General features: G+C 42.2%; 1 protein-coding gene across 6 annotated transcripts in view; it reads left to right on the top strand.

The window, feature by feature from the left end:
* Positions 1–19,270, top strand: part of TIAM1 (TIAM Rac1 associated GEF 1) — a 156,571-nt gene that overhangs the window by 90,479 nt on the left and 46,822 nt on the right. For all 6 annotated transcript variants that reach the window (XM_069871003.1, XM_069870987.1, XM_069870996.1 and 3 more), the window contains 7 exons: positions 360–532; positions 4,588–4,812; positions 6,245–6,430; positions 8,877–9,023; positions 11,070–11,144; positions 12,142–12,312; positions 18,041–18,145. In XM_069871003.1, the coding sequence (XP_069727104.1) occupies positions 360–532; positions 4,588–4,812; positions 6,245–6,430; positions 8,877–9,023; positions 11,070–11,144; positions 12,142–12,312; positions 18,041–18,145 (1,082 nt within the window). The remainder of the gene's footprint in view (positions 1–359; positions 533–4,587; positions 4,813–6,244; positions 6,431–8,876; positions 9,024–11,069; positions 11,145–12,141; positions 12,313–18,040; positions 18,146–19,270) is intronic.

Raw genomic sequence — 19,270 nt, 5'->3', positions numbered from 1 at the left:
GGCTGTGGAGGACCCGTATTTTTGGACTTATAATGGTGTTTCTCATTTGGGGCTGGATTTTACTGCCCGTGACTTTCTCAGCTTGAGTCTGCAGCTCTGTTTTAGCAATCCTAGGGTGAACAAAATGTCCCACTGGAGCATGGTGTGAGGTGTGCCCCCATCATGTGGAAACTACGACCTTCTTGGGCTAAAACCTGGGCTGTTCCCTGTGGGGCTGAAAACCTGAACAGGCCCCGGCAAATCCTCCCTCATCCCAGCTTTACGAGTGGTTTATAGTCCTAAGTATTAGTACTGGATAGTTGCAGAGTGGCTGTTGCATTTCAATGTGTTGTTTGCTAATATATGATTGTCTCTTTTAGGATGCACATTGTTTTTTTATGAGACTGATGGCAGATCTGGCATTGACCACAACAGTATCCCAAAGCACGCTGTCTGGGTGGAAAACAGCATAGTGCAAGCGGTGCCTGAGCACCCCAAGAAGGACTTTGTCTTCTGTCTCAGCAACTCCCTTGGAGACGCTTTCCTCTTTCAGGTTGGTCCAGCTTGAGGCTTTTACAAAGTTGTTCTCTTTTGCTGTCTCTGACTAAGGAGGAAATCTAAGCTCTGGTTGAAATCAATGGAGAAATCCTGCTGACTCCGGTAGGTTTGGGTTTTTCCTCTGGCAACACTAGAAGGACACAATATATTTGGTAAATGCCACTCAAGAGGCCCACCACCACATGCGAATCACTGTGAGATCTGCTGTTTTCATTGACTGACCAAACTCCCTTTGTGTAGATCGTTTGAACAAAGTAAGAATTAAGAAATATTCTTATGTCCCTGTTGAAATTGTATATTTTGCATGGTTTTACAGCATGTTTATAACACACAGACCTGGCTAGTTACCATATAGGACATACAGTAGTGCATTGAATGTGCTGTAACGCTATCTGCATCTTGTAAGAGGCGTTTATCAAAGATGGGACCTTGAGGAGAGATTCAAAGGGTTTACAAGACCAAGAGGAGCTTGAAGTGCATGGGGGTACTTGGACCTCCAGGTGCTCTCCCAGTAGTGCTGCAGAATCCAGTTGCCCTTGTTCATACAGACCTTAGCCATGATCTTGCTGTTGCCCAAGAGGAGACAAAGTGCGTGTTTAGGTTTTTTAATCAGAAAATAGACATATCTGAATTTCACAGAGTATGTTTTTATACAATCCAGTACTTATATCAAAGACCATACATTATTTGATGTGTCTCATTGAAATAGATTTCTGTATTTTGGTAACTACTGCTTCCCTGAGTGATTTTTAGGTTGGCATTCCACTTTCTTATTGCAAGTTGTCACAGGTCAAGGTGTGACACTCCTTTATTTGTAATTGCCAGCCTGTGCTGAGGTGTTGCCATTTCCTCCTCTTTTGATTCAGTTTTCTTCACCAGAGGAATCCCTTGTTTATTTCCCTTCCCAGTGACAATGTAGTCAGAGTTTCTTGCCTTCTCAAACCAGTAACTACTCTGTGGTAGGGTGTGCCTTGTGTCATCACCCCTCTGTATACCAGAGGAAATCTTTAAAAGTACACTGTCTCTTAGGTCTTTGCAGCTGTTCTTGGGCTAGATTCTCAAAATAAGTGTAAAATAAAAAAGCCTTACTGACTCAAAGGAAGTGATGCTGGCTTGCATCTTGAAGAGGCTGAGTGTTTGATTGCATACTAGAAAAAAAATTGGTTTTGCACACTGGCTGCTTTGCCACCTCAGTCTAATTTTTCCTCAGCTCATTCTGGAATACTGCATTGCCCTTTTCTACTTAATGCCTTTCCTGGGCAAGGTACATGTATTTTGCCACCTGGAGAGCTTCATCCAGGAGGTAAATGTGGTGCTTATGGGCTCAGCATGTGCTTGCAAGGTTGTGAAGCACCGCCTCCTCTTGATACAAGGATATGAGCTGTAAAATCTTTTCCATGCAGTTTTCTAAGGGAAATCCTTCATTCTTGTAAAATTAATGCCAGTGGATGCAAAATGCCAGTGCATGCAAAATTTTAAAGGTCACATTCAGGACGTTTCTTTTGTGGCAACACAGGCCTTATTCATTAAAAGCCCCGTGTCATTATGCCATGGTTGATTTTCATGTAACTTTGTGGGAAGAAGCAAAAATGAGCCTTTTCAAATGAAAAACAATCATTTATATTGCCTTGCAGAAATTTTCCTTTGATGTGTCCATTCTGCCACAGAATCCATGTATTGCTAGCAAAGCAGAAGCAGAAGAGAAAGAAGGAATGGGTTTGGGGAGAACGGAGGGAGACCAGCTGCTGTGGTGGAAGTAATGTGTGAGTGACTATGCTGTAGGGCTTGGTCTGCTGTGTGCAGAGCAGCTGGAGCATGTGTAAGGCTATTCAGCAGTGTTACTTAACTGCTCATGTCATACACATCCGTCCACACATAATGCAGTGCTCTAGTAGAGATTTTGTTGAGAAGAAATCCCAGACCTACAGACTAGTCCTGCCTTGTGGAGACTGTGTACTTAGGGAGAAAAATAAGGTTGCTTTGTAATGCTTACAGATATTGGACATCTTGTAACGAAACTTCCCACTGCATTGCACCTAGAGACATCATGTACCTCCTACACGATGATTCTGTGTTCAGTCAGTTCTTATCATGCCTACACAAATCCGTTACTTGCAGATGTCACATGCATTTTCCAGGAGCTCAGAGCAACATGTGACACCACATACTTATGTATCAGATGTTTGCAGCTTGTTTATGTGGTCCTTTCCATTGAGAGGATGAGTGATTCCCCTTGCCTACCCGTGTACTAGAAGAGTCTTAAGCTCCTAAAATCCTTTCCAGAAATCTTTTCCCTCCTTCTCCCCAGGAAACAAAAAGGAGAACTGAATCTAATGGTATACAAATAATATTTAAAAATTGAATAAGAGAAAAATATGACGTCTTGTTGTTATGATTTTACTAGGAATTAACAAAACATGCCATCTCATTGTAAGTCTAGTGGTGCTTTCTTCTGTAGTGGGGACTAGGTTTTACCATCTGACTGTAAGCAGTGTCTTGCATTCTCAGATAATTTTTCTGTTTTCAGCAAAAGCTCCACATCAAGGGGAGCACAACATGTCTTCAGCAGTGGCAGTAAGACATTGTAAGCCCCATCTATGAAGGAGAGCTTGTTAGTGCTCCTATCTGAACAGGAATAGCCTCCAATTTAAGCAGTACACTTTGTACAATGCCAACTGAAGACAATAAAATCGGAAATAAGAGACTGGTCTTTCCTGTGTAGACCTTGTCCTCTGCTTAGGACTTGTAACCTGAGCTAAGGAAAGTGATGTCCTTCTGGGACATGTGTGCTTCACCAGCTTCAGTCCCACAGAAGTTTTGGGAGCATCAGCCTGTGCATACATGATTTTCAGTATTGGGCTTCTGTGGGAATCTCTCCTTGGCTTCAGTAAGGCACATCCATTGCTAGTAGTTGTCAGTGCCAGGAGAACAGTGAGGATGACCTTCTTCATCTATGCTAGCAACTGCAGAAGTCATATGGTGCTGTCTATTAATAGATCAGGTATCATCAGAAAGTTTAATTAGAACAAGGTGGTTTGGCACCTTGCTACTTTTAAAGCCACAAGCCAAATACCAGTGTGATTACTGCTAAAGGCTGACACTCAGAGAAAGTCTGCTGCAACCCTGAGTTGGCTGTAAATTCTGTTTTACAACCTACTGTATAAAGGAATGAAGTTTAGTAAGAAAGCTAAGAAGATTTACTTTTTATTTTGAAAGTCTGGAAAAGGAACGCTTTGAAATATTATCCTTTCTGTGTCAAAAGCCTCTCAGAATACTGTTCTTCCAGAAAAATGTACTGGTGTCCCATGCCCCAGCCTAATATCTTAAAGAATCATAGAACAGCTTTGTGTTGAAAGGGACCTTAAAGATCATCCAGTTGCAACCTTCCTGCCATGGGCAGGGACACCTTGCAGCAGATCAGGTTGCTCAAAGCCTCATCCAGCCTGGCCTTGAATGATTCCAGGGAGCGGGAGATGTTCCGTTTTCTCAAACTGTCACATGTTTGGGAAGGGACAGTACTGGAGCTGTAAAAAATACAGTCGATGATAACAGGGCTGTCTTCAGAGTGCTTTGAGACCTTCAGAAGTTGAAAGCTTGTTTGTCAATGAATTGTAATAGCGTTTTATGCCATTGATTTGTTGCTAATTGTTGCACATCAGGAAAACTCTCTGTACTGTGACAAGTGCAAAGACTAGTGCATTCCATGCCCTGGGGAACTGGGAGTTTAGAAAGTATCATTAAATGTTGAGCTAGAAATTATGGCAGCATTGCATTGGACAAGGAAGGTAATTCCTGAGGCCTTGCTGGGAAACACTAGAAAGCTGCAAAGCACAGATACTGGTGTATTTCTGAGTGCTGAGTGCCTAGTGCCGACTTAAAAATGGCCTGCTTAAGAATGATGGGGTTTTTATTACTTCTCTTGTAAGTGGATTTAAGGCTTTGAATCTTAAGATCAAAAGGAAAGGAAACTCCTTGGAATTGCATTTGTTAATCTGCAATCAATTTTAAAGAGGACCCTGACTTCTTTTCCCCCTCTTTCCTTCTCTTCAGACCTCTAGCCAGACTGAACTGGAGAACTGGATCACTGCAATCCATTCGGCTTGTGCAACTGCAGTGGCAAGGCAGCATCACAAAGAGGACACCGTCAAGCTCCTGAAAACAGAGATAAAAAAGCTGGAGCAGAAAATTGATATGGATGAGAAAATGAAGAAAATGGGTGAAATGCAGCTGTCCTCAGTAACGGATTCCAAGAAGAAAAAGACCATACTGGATCAAGTAGTCTCACTTATTTATGTGAAATAAGCCCCTAGCAAATATTTAAGGCCTTCTTTAGATTAGCAGTACCTCTCTCTGCTCTCACTGTGCCGTGTGTGTGTGCAGGCAGAGGTCCGCAGAAGAAGCAGGTTGTGTGCTGGCAGAAGAGCTGTTCCAGCTGCCCTAGTTGCACTGTTTCTCCAAACTGTGTGCACTAAGGTACAGCATGGACTGTCTTCTCCTGGCCTTCACCCAAGGGGTTTGGCTAGCTGCTTATATGTTGAGTGAGGGCTTTAAGGGAGCGAAGAGGTTATCAGGCCGCGACAGCAGGATGCCTTAGTGAAGAGCTGGTCGTAAACCAAGGCTGTTGTTGCTGTTGTCTTATGAGTGCAAGAAGCTGGTTCTTCATCCTTGCAGATGGGATGAAGAAGCTGTCCCTCACTGTCACTTGTTGCAAGGCCTGTGTTGACCTCAGAGCTGCAGCCCTGGCTGGCCTTTGGGACCACTCCTGCTGACTTCAAGTGGACAATGTAGTTGCGTTTCAGAAGCAGAGAGCCTGGAGCAGATGTCTCTTCCACTGCACAGCAGCACCTAATTTTAGGAAACTAACATATGGCTCTTGCTTCATTAGTTTATAGCTCTTTACCATGGCTGCTCAATGCACCTGTAATGCAAAACGTAGGGACTGGCTGAGGTCCTAATGTGCTAAGCTAGGGAGATTTCATACCCCTGGAAGCCCATGAGAAGAGGTGAGAGAGGAGGGAGATGCTGGCCTCCGTGGAAAGGGCTCCGCTCAAAGGCTGTCAATCACAGTGAGAGGACATAGCAATCTCTCTCTTTATGTAACTGAGTTTTGCTAAATGCTTTGAAACTGTCTCCTATCAGCAATTTGAATTATTTAAATAAGTTCTTATATAGGCTGATGATAGTGCTCTTCCACTGATAAGATTAATTATCCCCAGTGTACTACAGTTTTTCCAAGTATGGCAAGCTCCATTGAAGCTTACAGCAATGCTGCTGCTGTGGCTGCTGATTCAGGGTGCTCTGTATGTGGGATTTGGTGGAGTTTGGTTTTCTTGTTTCTTAGATGCTCTTGATGCATGAAATAAGCCTCTTAAGGGACTGCTCAGAAGAGAATCCTGAAATACAAAGAAAATTAAAGATGGAATTTTAATCCTGTTAATTAACATTGTATCAAAAGAGTGATTGTCCCAGGAGAGGACTTCTGCAATGAACATAAAAAAAGTTGTTTTCCATCTAATTAAAACTTTTTTTATTAGTAGCAGAGAGTGGGAAAGAAGGGAAATCAAATTTTCCTGAATGAGATTAGCATTTGTGAAAGAGATGTATTACTGTGAACAGTGGAATTTTCTGAAGGTGTTTACCATTCTGTCCTTCCTCCTCTCCCCTTTTCTTCTCATGTGTCTCACCCCTCAATTTTTGCTGTATGCAGATCTTCGTTTGGGAGCAAAACCTTGAACAGTTCCAGATGGACCTATTTCGGTACCGCTGTTACTTGGCTAGCCTCCAAGGAGGGGAGCTCCCAAACCCTAAAAGACTGCTTGCTTTTGCCAGCCGTCCAACCAAAGTTGCGATGGGCCGTCTTGGAATCTTTTCAGTCTCATCGTTTCATGCACTGGTAAGTTTGAACAGAGGCCAGGGGTCACCTTTGCCAACCTGCAAATAGCTTTATGTGTCCAATGTAGAGATCATGTCGGCAAGCAGTATGTGCCTGGGAGGTAAGCCCTTACCTTAGCATGCTTCCTGAAAGGGGTGTGTGTCCTGGATATAGATTAGAAAGGAGGTGCTTGCAAGCCCTGGCTTCGTGGAAGTGGAAGAACCATGTTTCTCCTAACAGTGTTATTGTAATTCTGTAATGTAATTTTGAATTTCCAGATCTGTACTATAAAAATGCTTTCTATAAACAGATCTTCCTGTTACAAGAGCAGGCTCATCTCTAATGTCCGTGTACACGGGCTTGATCCAAATGTCCTGTGGAGTCAATAGAGTCTTTCCAAGGCACTCAGCAAGTGTTGGCTTAGAACTTCTTGGGAATGGCTTGCTTTCTACCATATGGATGAAGCTCCTGACCAATTAGTGTAATATCCTGTCTCCAGTGTTCAACTCCTGTTGCTCCACAAGGAAGGGGAAATGGTTGTCTCTGCTGCTTATGGTGTAGCAAATAATGTTTAAAATGGTTGTTTAAATTTAAATAATGTAACAGCCTGGATCTTTAAAGTAAACGGAAATGCATTGCAAAGTGGTATTTTTGAAATGAATTTAAATCAAGTTGCTGTAGTTTCATCTTGGACTTCTGGAGCTTCACAGAAATAGCTGAGCTCCTCTGTTGTCTTGTAGATGTCAGCTGTACTCTTCAATTGAATCCAGAGCTGTTATTCAGTCAGGGGCATTTTTATTCTTTTATATATAAAAAGATTAGCGTCATCATCCTGATAATTGCTGGTGGATTTATCTTTTTTTAAGTGGCGGGCTGTAATTTGCATTTGTGCTTATTTTTTTGCATCAGTCAAAGCACTGAGTGTTAGCTTGAAAAACAGTCTGCCTCTTCATGCTGGTGTCTCTTGAGAGCCAAGTGAAGAAAATATGCTTTGAATATGTTGTGTTGGAAAAGACATGTGCTTTCTTCTTCTTTAAGCAAACTCCTGTGTCCTCCTTTGCCCTCAATAGCGCGGAGATGGTGCAGTGAGTCTCAGACTTGAGCTGGGTGCCACATGGTGATAGCAAGGCTGCTATCTGTAGCTCTCCTGAAGATGTTCCTCAATGCATTAGTCAGAGAATGTGCTGAGTCTCCTAGGTGCCTCCGCACAAACGTCCCAGATGTTTAAGAAACATCGCATAAATCCAGGCTGTGGAAACAGGGATTCTTGCAGCAGCGTTTAAATTCTCCTTTTTCCTTAACTTCTCCACATTTCCTGAGGAGAATCACCATTACTTATATGATGTTGGATCCTTGGGTACACAAGCCAGCCTTCTCTTTGTTCTGTCTTCATATGGGTTTTTGTATCTGCTGCACCCAAACAACCAGTTTCTCAGCTCCATGGCTTGAGGCATCACTCAGAGATTCGGGTGTTCCTGCTGGGGTTGCCAAATGACATTTTGCTAGTTTCGACTGTGGGAATCCAGTACAAAGGTGTTCCAGGAAGAGTACAGCCAAGTCGGCAGGGTGGGTCTGTCTGTCTGTCTAGCTTTGCCTTGTGTTCCCATTCATACCTGCCATCTCCTACCACTCCCATTTTCTCAGGAGAGGAGGTCACTCTCCTGAGGCCACCTCCACGTGGGGAATCTGCTTTAATTTTGGCCTAAACACTTCATCTCTGACTAATGTTGCGCTAATTTTTACCAGAGCTTCCTCTTTGGGGAAACAGTCCCCAGATATTTAGTTTCAGTAAAACCAAATATTTTTTTGCTCCAAAGGGGTTGCTGCAGGCCATTTTTCAAGTACTCAAGCAGTTAACACGGCTCTAATCCAAAGGGTCATTTCAGCTCACTTTTATCTTCCTGTGTTTTGCTCATTCCTTCAAATGTTGCTATCTTTAAGGAAGTGCAGGTTTTAAATACCTTGACCTATTTGCAATCCTTTATCTGGCCTTGCAGCAGTAATGAGTCAGATCCAGGATGCCTGGAATGCTTCCACAGGAAAGGGCAAAGAGAAAGACTGGACTGTTTGGAAGCAACAGAAGTTTGGAAATCTCAGGTTTTGTGTGTCCAGCTTTGAAACCTGGTTTCAGGTTTGAAACTCAAAAAAAACCCTGACCCTTCACTGTTGCTGAGGCTTTTCTCTGTGAACATTAGGATGCTACAAAATATCTCAGATTAAATGCCAAAAAATGTGGATGTGGTACTGTCAGTTTTCAATTTTGATGTTTGATGTTGGAAGAAGTGAGTTAAATTGTCATGAGAAGGAAGTAGCCTGGAAGCATCACCATTGTCCCTATTGTGAGTGCACATTGTTGCCATAGTATTTTCCTTTTTTTTTGAAGCTGAAGCCACTGTCTATTAGGTAATGTAAGCCACGGTGTGTGGGTGCTGTGACTTTTGATTTTAAAACCATGTGGCATTGACAGGTGGCAGCTCGCACCGGGGAGTCTGGAGTGAGGAGAAGGACACAGGCAATGTCCAGATCTGCCAGTAAACGGAGAAGCAGATTTTCTTCTCTTTGGGGTCTGGATACTACCTCGAAGAAAAAGCAAGGGAGGCCAAGCATTAATCAGGTAAGTGTGTGGAGGATCATTATATTATTGTATTCAAGGCTTATTTATTAGTGTGCAGAATGCAGCTCATGCTGCAAGAGTCACTTGCATCAAGCACTTATACATCCAGCTTTAACTTTGCTTGCTTAATCTTTCACAGTGTATAGTCATCTTATTCCATATCCTCTTAAAAAGTCAGTGGCTGTAATTACAGATAAGTAGCTCCTATCAAACAAAGTTTGGAGTTCTCACCTTCTTTAGCTGAATTGGTTGAATTTCGACTGTTGTTGTGTTTCTGCTGCTTCTGCTTTTGTTGGAGGTACTTTAAACTCAGGAGTAACAAAGCAGCAGTATAAAACAGATACAACTGTGGAAGGAAAAAAAGAAAATGCAGACTTGTTTATTTTTTTAAATTAAAATTCATGAGTTTGCAGGTTACTTTAAATGTAGCTGAGTTTGAAGAAAACTTCCTAAAGTTACAAAAAGCTTTGCATTTGGTAGAGGCAGTGCCTGTTTTGCCTTAGATTTTTTTTAAAAAAACTAAAGCTGAAACGATTCCACCCATTCACTGCCCAGATTTTTCTCTAGAAAACATGTTTCAGTGTGGCAGGAAGGTGCTTCCTCCTTATTCTTTCCAAGCATCCTTAATTATAGCTTTCAGTTTTTGAGAGCCATACCTCATCTAATTGCAGGAAATGTAAGCTTTGCTTTTCTTTCTCTTCCTTCAGTTTTTGAGGGGAGAAAGTCATGGGACACATGTTGTTCTGTGCCTTGTGATTTCTTCTTCCTTCTGATAAAGCAGCAGTGGGTGTTTGTTTTGTTTAGCAGAGGATGAATGCTGCGAAATTGTTTAGCTTGTTTTTAGTGAGACTGAAAAGTTCACCTAATGTTTAGTTGCTGAGCAAAAGCTCAGGGATTTGCCAGGAAGCAGCAGATGCCTCTGTGAGTGCATTCCCAATTCTTCATGCTGGCACTGTGGCATCCATGTTGCCTTGTACTTATCTTCCCCAAATCAAGTGCAATCCCTTGTCCTGAGCTAGGACCTTGTCTATGCTGTGTTTTCAGACCTGTGTTTTTTCCTTAACTCATCCTTTTTATTTCTGCCAGTGGGGATAAATGCATTATTCACACTTTCTCCCACCTGCCCCCACTTCTACCCCCTTCAGTCCTCAGTAAGCGCAGGTGTAAAAAGGGATTTTGTTCCAGGTTAAAGAAAAGTCATACTGAAGAGAGTCTAAGAAAAAGTAAAGTTTTGAGAAAGTAGCAGAAAGTCTAAATGTAGTGCCTAAACTCATTTCCCCTGCGAAGTATTGCCGAGTTGAAACACTAAACTATAAATCCCTAAAGGGCAGTGACCTCTCCCATCCTGCATGATCCCTGCTTCATTTTAAGTACAAAATAGTTAACAGCCAAACCCAGCAACTTGGTCATAAAGCTGGCTGATGTGGAGCTATAAAACTAAACTTTTCAGGTTTAATTCTAAGATTCTGCTGCAGTAACAACAACCCTGTTTGCCAGTCTGATGCAATGCTCTGCTGATTTGGGGTGGACCTTTTAAATATTCCCATTTTGTCATTCTTCCTGCTTGGAGTCCTCTTGATTTTGCCTGTACGGGGTTACCAGGTCTTACTACGTTAGAGAAGGGTTATGTTGACTTGAGGTACTTGAATGTTTGCTAAGTGCTTTTTGGAAGCTTGTTTATTACAAAATAGCCAGAAGTGGAGCCCTTCTTCTAATTTCTCAGCCTTAGCAGAGGTGGAGAAGCATTAATTTCCCTAGGCTCTACAGGTGGGGAAACAGAGCAGAAGGAGGTAAAATTTGTCCAGTTCCACCAAGTTGATGACAGGCTACTAAACAGAACTGTCCTTGAATCTTTCAGCATGGTGCCCATCACCAGCTCCTCCTTGCCTTTTAACAAGCTGTGGTTTTCCTTTCTGTGTTTTGAAATGAATGTTTATATTTTTCAGACGCTAGGTGTTAGATAGGCTGTTCTCCCCTTAGCACTGGCTGCAGATGGCACAGGGGTGTGTTCATGTTTTAAAGCAGAGTTGTTCTATTTTTCCTCAGGTGTTTGGTGAAGGAGTTGATTCAGTAAAGAAATCTCTCGAAGGAATCTTTGATGACACGGTCCCAGACGGCAAGGTAAAACACCAGCTCTCCAGCTGCCTTCTTCTTGTGCTGTTGCAGCCAGCCTAAATGCAACATTGACTCTCAGACAGGAGAAGGGATGCGGAGACCCCGGGAGAGGAGAAGCCCCTGTCTATGCTGTAGGGCTTGTAGCTGCCCTGGGAGGGTTTGAGCAGGAGGTGCCTTACCCAGAGGGGTGTTAGCACTGCTCGCCGGAGAAAAGCCTGCCCAGAAAAGGACCTGGGCGCCACTGGATCTGGAAGATGGCTCCTTGTGGCAGCCATATGGGGTTTTCATAATTTAGAGTTGATGTAACTGTGAAGTGCAGGACTTTTCTCTGTTTTGTTCTCATGTGCTTCTGTGGGCTTCTGCATTTCCAGCCACGATTACAACCGCTTTCTCTTTCCCCAGAGTAAGTCAGAGATAAAAAAAGCATAAAGTCAGTGCTAAGAGGCACATTCTTCATGTAGTGAATATGGTTTAGCTGCATGAGCCCACTTGCAGCAAGTAGGTATTCTGGAGCTCTATCACTTCCTGGGGCTTTATAGCTTGGAGTGCAACTCAGATGTATAGAAGACAGTAAATTCAAAATAAGTGCTAAGATTTACTATTATGCCATTTCTAGGTGTGGAATCTGTAGCCTCTGTGACAAGTTTGTTGACCTTAGATTGGTTTACCCAAAACCGCAGTGCATTTAATTTTAAATCTTTTTTCGTCACTTTGTTTGTCGTTGCATTCCTAGCATTCCAAATAGCCATAGGGTGAAATCCCAGGAAAAGTACATTGCGCCAGTGTAGCTGCGTGGGTGGCATGGGAAGGCACACTTTATACTGCTCAGGTAAAGCTGCAAAGTTTCCTGTCCAGACAAGCCTTCAATCTAAGCTGATGAATATAATGTCTTCTCTATAAAAGGGATTTTTTTATACAGCATATGACGTTCCTTACATTTGTTATTGATAAAGAAGTAGATTGTATTTAGCTGGTAGAGTCATAATGGATTTTATGTATTTAGAGGGAAAAAGAAGTGGCACTGAGTAGTGTCCATCAGCACAATCCTGACTGTGATATTTGGGTCCACGAGTATTTTACACCGTCTTGGTTCTGCCTGCCAAACAACCAGCCTGCTCTGACAGTCATCCGTCCTGGGGACACTACGCGAGATGTGCTGGAAATGATCTGCAAGGTAAAGGCTACAAGCGTGTGAAGTGTCTACAACCCTGAGCCCTTTCAGTTGAACTTCAGTGACTTTCTCATATGCCAGTGCTCAAACTGCACTGTGTTGAGGGATCAATTGCATGGTAGATGAAAAACATGAATTATTCTGAAATTTTCATGCTAGCACCAAAGAAGAAAACATTCCTGCAGCTGGAACTAAGCTTGGCATGGGTGTAGGGAAAGGAAGGCGAATCAGTTTTTGCTTTTTCCACTCTGACTGCTGTGCACGAACCTCTGAAGTGCCTTCACACCCTGCTTCTGCCTCTGCTGCCACCTCTCACGTACCACCCACCCACTCCCCCTTCACTGGAGACCAAACTGTGTGCAGGAACCTCTCCCTGTCCACCCGCCAACATCCTGGCTCCCAGTCTGCTTGTTTTCACTGGATGCCCCATAGCGTAGTAGTACAGTTGCCCTGTTGTTGCCTGACCACCCTGGTTCCCCAACCTCTGCTAAGCTCTCCCATGGCCTGTTCCCTCCCTCTCCAGGCAAGTGGGGTGATCTTGCCCTTTTCCAGGTGCCAGGTTGTCCTGTTTCCAGGTGCTGTTCCTCCTTCCTTCCTTCCACCTGCCACTTCCTCCTCTCCATCTGGTATGGAGGAGGAAGGCACGACGAAAACAGCAGCAGCAGGAGTAGGAGAAGGTGCCTATGTTTGCTGTCTGCATTGCGGAGTCAGACTCGCCTCATGTAGGTGGCAGGAGGGAAGAGAGTGGAAAGCTTTTATCTGGGATTGTAGGGGGTGGAAGAAAAACCACCTGGATTTCTTTACAAGATGAGGTATCAGAAACATTTGGCCATTAAAAAGAGTTACATATCAGCAGAGAAGTTGAAAGCTTTGACAAATTAAATACAAGCTTTCAGTTCTGACAGCTACATAATGTATGTTTTCTGCTAACTGGCTGACTGCAAGCTAGACCCAACTGCTGTCGTGTGCTGTTCTGAAAAGTGAGTCCTCTTTTACACAACAACAACAGCAAAAGAAAAGAAAACATTTTTTACTGTTAAGAGCTTAACTTTGGGGACTTTTAGAACATGTTGCATATGCTTCCAAAGAGAGGGAAGGTAAGAGAAAGGCATTTGTTTGCAATAATTATGCAGTGTACTTGTCTCTCTGCCAGGTGAACTATTAAAGAGTGCTGCAGCTTGTGAAAGCTCTTCATTGTATTCAGGAAAAGATGACATTTTTGAAGGGAGACATAATAAGAAAGCTGGATGACACATTATTAGTAATGATTTATTTTTAGGTTTTATATTTTCCTTTAGGTACAAGTGATTAATTCAGTGAGCCAGATCCTTAGCTAGAGTAAATTGGTGTAGCTCTACCAGTTTCAGTAGGTGCCTGCTGAGAATCTGGTCTCTCACTGTGTTTGGTTGTTGTGGGTGGTGGTGTATGAGGAGAAGGGGAGGTGGGTGAGTGTTTGTTTTTTTGAAGAGCTGTTTTCTGTTTCTTTCCTTTCTGTAAGAGTTTTCAGTCTGGAAAACACTGATGGATGCCTTTTTTTCTGTAGCATTTAATAATCAATCTCTTTCTTCTGTCTCTTGCATTCAGCTCATTTTTTCCCCCTTTAATATCTGATCCACATCATTTCACATCAGTTTGCCATCTGCCATCTGAGAACCAGTCAAGTTCTGGTATAGTAAACATTTCAAGATCTACATTTCATATAAACCTCTTCATGTTTGTAGATGTGGTTAAATCTATCTGTGCTATTAAACTGAGCTTGATTATTCTGTTGGAGAACATTGAGTGCGCTCAAGTAATTGTAGAAAATGTGTTCTTATACTAACATTGCTGCTTGTTATTATGCAGCGAGTTAGGTTTTGGAGGCTGCTTTGTGACACTTTTATGATTCAAGATTGGTGGGAGGAGAGTTTAAATCATATTTTAAATTGATTTCTCAAAGATTTCTCTTAAGCTTTAACAATAAAATCACTTGGGAGGCAGGAGAAGTCAGTGTATATGCATTAAATTGTTTTCTATGGATAATACTGATCAGTGTGAATGTGTGTATGCATATTACTAACATTTTCGTAATGGTATGTCTTAAAATTGAGTAGAAATGCACATACTCCATATGGATTTAGGCAGAGCCAGCATGGAGAGAATAACACCAAAGATCAAGCATTTAGTCTTCTGACTGAACTGGGAAGAAAGAACAAAGTGAGAAAGGTTCTGTTTTCTCATGATTTGCATTTTTCAAATAGACCTCTGTGAGGGTCAAGAAGCAGATTTCCCCGAGATCTGTGCTCAAAGTCTCAAGAAGTTGCTAAAGCCTGATGCTCCATGGTCTTACTTGGATTTTGAGCTGGTCTTTTCCTACTGAAAATGCTTGGGCTGCAGAAATGCAAAACTGAACTAATATGGTGGGATGGCTTGCATGTTTCTGTGGTGCTGTCATTTCAGCTCTAATGAAGGTCTCCCCCACCAAGCTGAAAGAATATGCCTGTCCCTTGCTGTAATTAGAAAGGATCTGAAATGGATCAATAGTTTGGATTGTGTGCTGACCAGCTACACCACGTGGAGCCTGTTGAATCAAATCACACCCCAGGCTGTAAATTCTTCTTCAAGAGCATGTCGGTTAAGCTGTTGGATTGTGCTTTAAACTGGGTTAGCTGCTTAATTTGCTAAAAGGTATTTTGGGTGGTCTTGAAAGGATATTAATATCATTAAAGCTGCCCTGTTCCTGTTCCCGCCTTCCTGCATATGGATGCAGCTAGAGCAGCAACAAAAAAAGTGGGTTAATGGTATGGCTCTTAGGGCCAACCGACTAGGTCCACTTTAAGAGGACCTTTTCCTTTCACTTCAGTAGAAAATCATGGCCCCATTTGAAACAGTTTAACTAATGTAAAATTTCGAGGTAGACAAAGCCTTGCGGCAGCTATACAAATGTTAATTAACTAAATGGAGTGCTGCACCTTCACAGCTTTAATGGTGATGACTCTCCTTGCCCGACTTGGATGAGATTGCAGTATAGTGGATGAATGACATCCACCCCGGGCTGATAGTGCTTCTTGGAAGAAATCAGTGGTTCAAAATTGATGTGGATTTTATACAGTGACCTCTTTAGATGATGCTGTGCTCAGGCACAGTTCAGGGCTTCAATGGATCATTGGTCATCCTGCTTTTGGCCCCCTCCTGCTCTCTAAAACGGCCAGCACGCATGATTTTCTCGTAGGTGAATCTCCCTGCAAAGATAGGTGTGAAAATGGAGGCTTTGGCAGTAACCTCCAAGCTTGATGTGGTGCCCATATCAAAGCAGGCAGGAGACTTGTCATTGACCACCAGAGTGGTAGATCAGGCTACTGCCCATGGGGATGGCTGCTCTTCTAAGATGGTGTCAAGGTGTAGGAGGCAGAGAGGGTTGCAGGCAGGTGTGAGTGCACCCTGCCCTTGCCCCAGGGCAAGGGGTGGCTCTGAACTAGTAGTGGTGGGGTGCCCCTGTCCCCTTAGGGAGCCTGAGCTGGCTGAGCTTGGGCTCCCTGTCCTGCCGGTGCAGCTAAGGCGGCTCGTGGCCTGTGCCCAATGGTTTGAAGCCCCAGACTGGATGAATTAATGCCCCTCAACAACAGGCTGTGATTTCTGCTGACCTGGGGAAAGCTGGAAAGCATCCCTTTGGGTCTGCTTTGCAAGGAGCGGACATGTGAAGTTGCTGTTGGAAGCAGCACACACACCTAGCTGCAGACAGGGGCTCTCTCCCAACCCTGGGCTTTAGGTAGTGAAGGGTAGCTTGTCAGCATAGATCTGGCTGATTGGCATTTGTGCAGTGGCTGCGCCTGATGCTGCATGAAATGCAGCACGTGTACGAGAGCTTTGGCACAGGAGACAAGGGGAAGATACTCAGTGGTGGCAGGAAGAGGCTGACAGGTTGCCTGGCTCTTTTTTCTGCTACTTAGCTTTTCTGCATTGGAATTTTTTTCCCCACTTGCTTTGCTGTAAATGGCTCAAGTGTTTTCCACACTTCCAGAGGACTTCTTATCATGGACTTCTCCCTCTGTACATGATGTGTGCAGTCTGTGGGTTTATGTCTTCTCTGTGTGTTTGTGTTTAATTAGTGTGCAAGGGGCTCTTCAGTTTGTGTTTCAGGATAGTGAACTAATCTGACCAGAAACTAATGTAGGACTTATATTGATCATTGCTGAACTATTAAAACTTATTTTGCTTCCATTTAATTTCTGGGATGCTTGTATGTGTGTGCATGTAAGAGGGAAAACTAGTGAAAATGAGCAAAGTGTTTATCAATAAAGAATAAAACAGGGGAAAGGCTGAGGATTCAGTCCTTTTAATTTTGGCCTTTGATAGATTACAAATTCCTTATTTAATTAACTAGGTATTTGTCTGGATTATGGAGGCTATCCCATTTCAAGTATTCAGTTTCATATAAAGATAATTTGGTCTTTGAATTGGACATATTTGAATGCTGCGCTATGTAAAATGTAGCAATAGATCAGTCTCCTTTTTATTATTATTTGTATTGGTAGCTGTTTTTTATTCCTGAGCAAACCTAGACTTTCAAAAACATTCACTGTTCTCTGAGTATTTGCTGAAGGGTTGCTAGGTCAGTGTGTGATCTTTTCCACAGGGTCACTTGGTGTACATTACTCATAATCTGTGCTGTGTGATCAGTCAGCTGAGTTCCAGTGTATCATCGTCTTGGCTTGAACTGTATAAGCGAGCCTTCAAAAACCATAATAAATAGGCAAGAAGGACATTCTGGCATGAATTTTCGGATGAGCCATTGTTTTTAGTACAATGTAGGAAACTTTGGTAATTTGCTTTTATAAGATGAAAAGGCTGATGTATAAAAGCATGTAATAATGGGAAAGTGACAGTGAGGAGAATTCACCTCCTGTATTTGTGAATCACTTTGGGAGTTTTCATTAGCTTTAATCAACAGTTTACTAACTTTGAAAGTAACTTCTGAATGACGTCCTTTGTGTTTATCATAATTCTAATATGTTTTGATTACACACTGCATTAACCTCTGCTTAAATCAAGCTTATTCATCATGCTGAGAAAAGGTCGTTAACATCTCCCAGACCAAATGCCGCATCCTCAGCTAATTATAACTAATTCATTAAAATGGTGTGACCTGTTTCCACTGGGATGTAATCCAAGATGCAACTCTTGGCTTCTTTTAGCCATGTAAGGCCAATGTATCCTGATCTGGTTTGAATTCAGAGGACAGGTTTTTTTTATATTAACCTTGCTTGAAATTTACCACGTCTTCCTTACTCGCTAAGTTATGAAGATGCTAAAAAACCCAAAACAAACTGAAAAAATTTTTCCTGTTACATTTTTCTCTGTTAGCAGAACATTTATTTTTCTCCTTGTGATTTTAAATGCCCTTTGTATCCAAAGGTATGATCCGAGATTTCTGCTGTAATAGTGTTTGCTTATTTCTGCAATAGCATGGAATGAAGCAGACAGAGCTGCTAGATAAGGAGAACTGAAGAGGGTGGGTAGAGTATTAGCATTGCCCTTGACATCCTGGTCAGTGGTTAAATTAACCCTTATTCCTGGGGAAAAGGAGAAGGTTCAGGTTCTTGTTCAGGTTAGGAGATTGTGGGCCTTTTGTGAGAGATGATGCTGGGTCATCCCCATCCTTTTCTCCCTGTGACTGTCAGGCCATTCCCTGAGTAGAGGTGATGTGAGCCGTTGCTTTTCTCTTCTAAAGCTTCTTTTCAATTTCTTGCAGACACACCAGCTGGATCACTCCGCTCACTACCTGCGTCTTAAATTCCTGATTGAAAATCAGATTCAATTTTATGTACCAAAGCCAGAAGAGGATATCTATGAACTGGTAATGCTACCTGCTGAGCAAATTTAAATGGCACTTTGTAGGACACTATTAATTAGTGTTTATCTGGCATTTGTAATATGAAGAGTTATGCTTTTTAACTTGCAATTATAGCGCTTTGCAGACCATAGCAAATTGGCCTTCACTAAAGTAATCTCTCCGAACATTTCATCTTGAGGAAGGTTGGTGTTCAGCATTTGTCTGTGCATGCATGTGTCTATGTGGAAAAGAGAGAGTAGGAACAGCCACAGGTAATGTGTGAAAGTCACTGTAATGTACATTTATGTTTAACTTCTCTCAAGACTGCCTTTTCTTGTTCATATTGTCCTTGGTGGTTTTAAAGACACAGTGTTTAGATCTGAGTATTTCTTGTTTGAATCACCTTGTCTGCTTTTTAAAGAGAGGGGAATGCACAGCTAGTTGGGTTTTTTTTTTTTGATTGGTTATTCAGGTTTTTTTTTCCTAAATGGGAAGGTAAACTTTGAACTTAAAAAGCTCTGGAGTTATGGGTGAGAATATACTTTCCTAATTGCTTCAGTTGGATGTTTTCATATCATTTATCTCAAAAGCAGACTTCAAAGGAGTTTTGAAATGAGAGATTAAAAAAAAGACCAAACAGAATTAGTGTCATGCTTTAGCTATGATTTTACACATGCGATGCTGTAAAGCATTTTAAAGCCCTTTACATTGGTGGCTTTTTATTTATAAAAAGTAAAACTTTGCCACTTATGGATGCTTTTGTTCATTTAGTAAAGGAGTTTGGAATGTGCCATCAAAACTGTCAACAGCAACAACAACAAAAAAGAGTGAGAAAGTGGTGGTAGGGGACTACTAAGACTGGGAAGTGAAATATAGTTAGGAAAAATTAAAACTCAGAGGAGACAGACTTTAGCTTTCATTTCCTGACAGGACTTTGGTAACTTGTCTAACAGTGAGAGGATGTAGGATTCACATAGATATCACTTATTGTTTATTCTGAAAAACTGAAATTAAACTAAAACTCTATGTAGTCAGCGGGATTATTTACATGCTGAAAGATTATGATATAAATGTGTGCAGCATGGTTATATCTAATGTAGTTATGTTAAAACAACACACGTTTGTTTGCTTATGTGTGTATGCCTGTTC

This window comes from Phaenicophaeus curvirostris, chromosome 1, assembly GCF_032191515.1.
Source record: "Phaenicophaeus curvirostris isolate KB17595 chromosome 1, BPBGC_Pcur_1.0, whole genome shotgun sequence".
Lineage (NCBI taxonomy): Eukaryota > Metazoa > Chordata > Aves > Cuculiformes > Cuculidae > Phaenicophaeus > Phaenicophaeus curvirostris.
The sequence above is the reverse complement of the archived record's forward strand: the minus strand, read 5'-3'. Positions and strand labels throughout refer to the sequence as shown.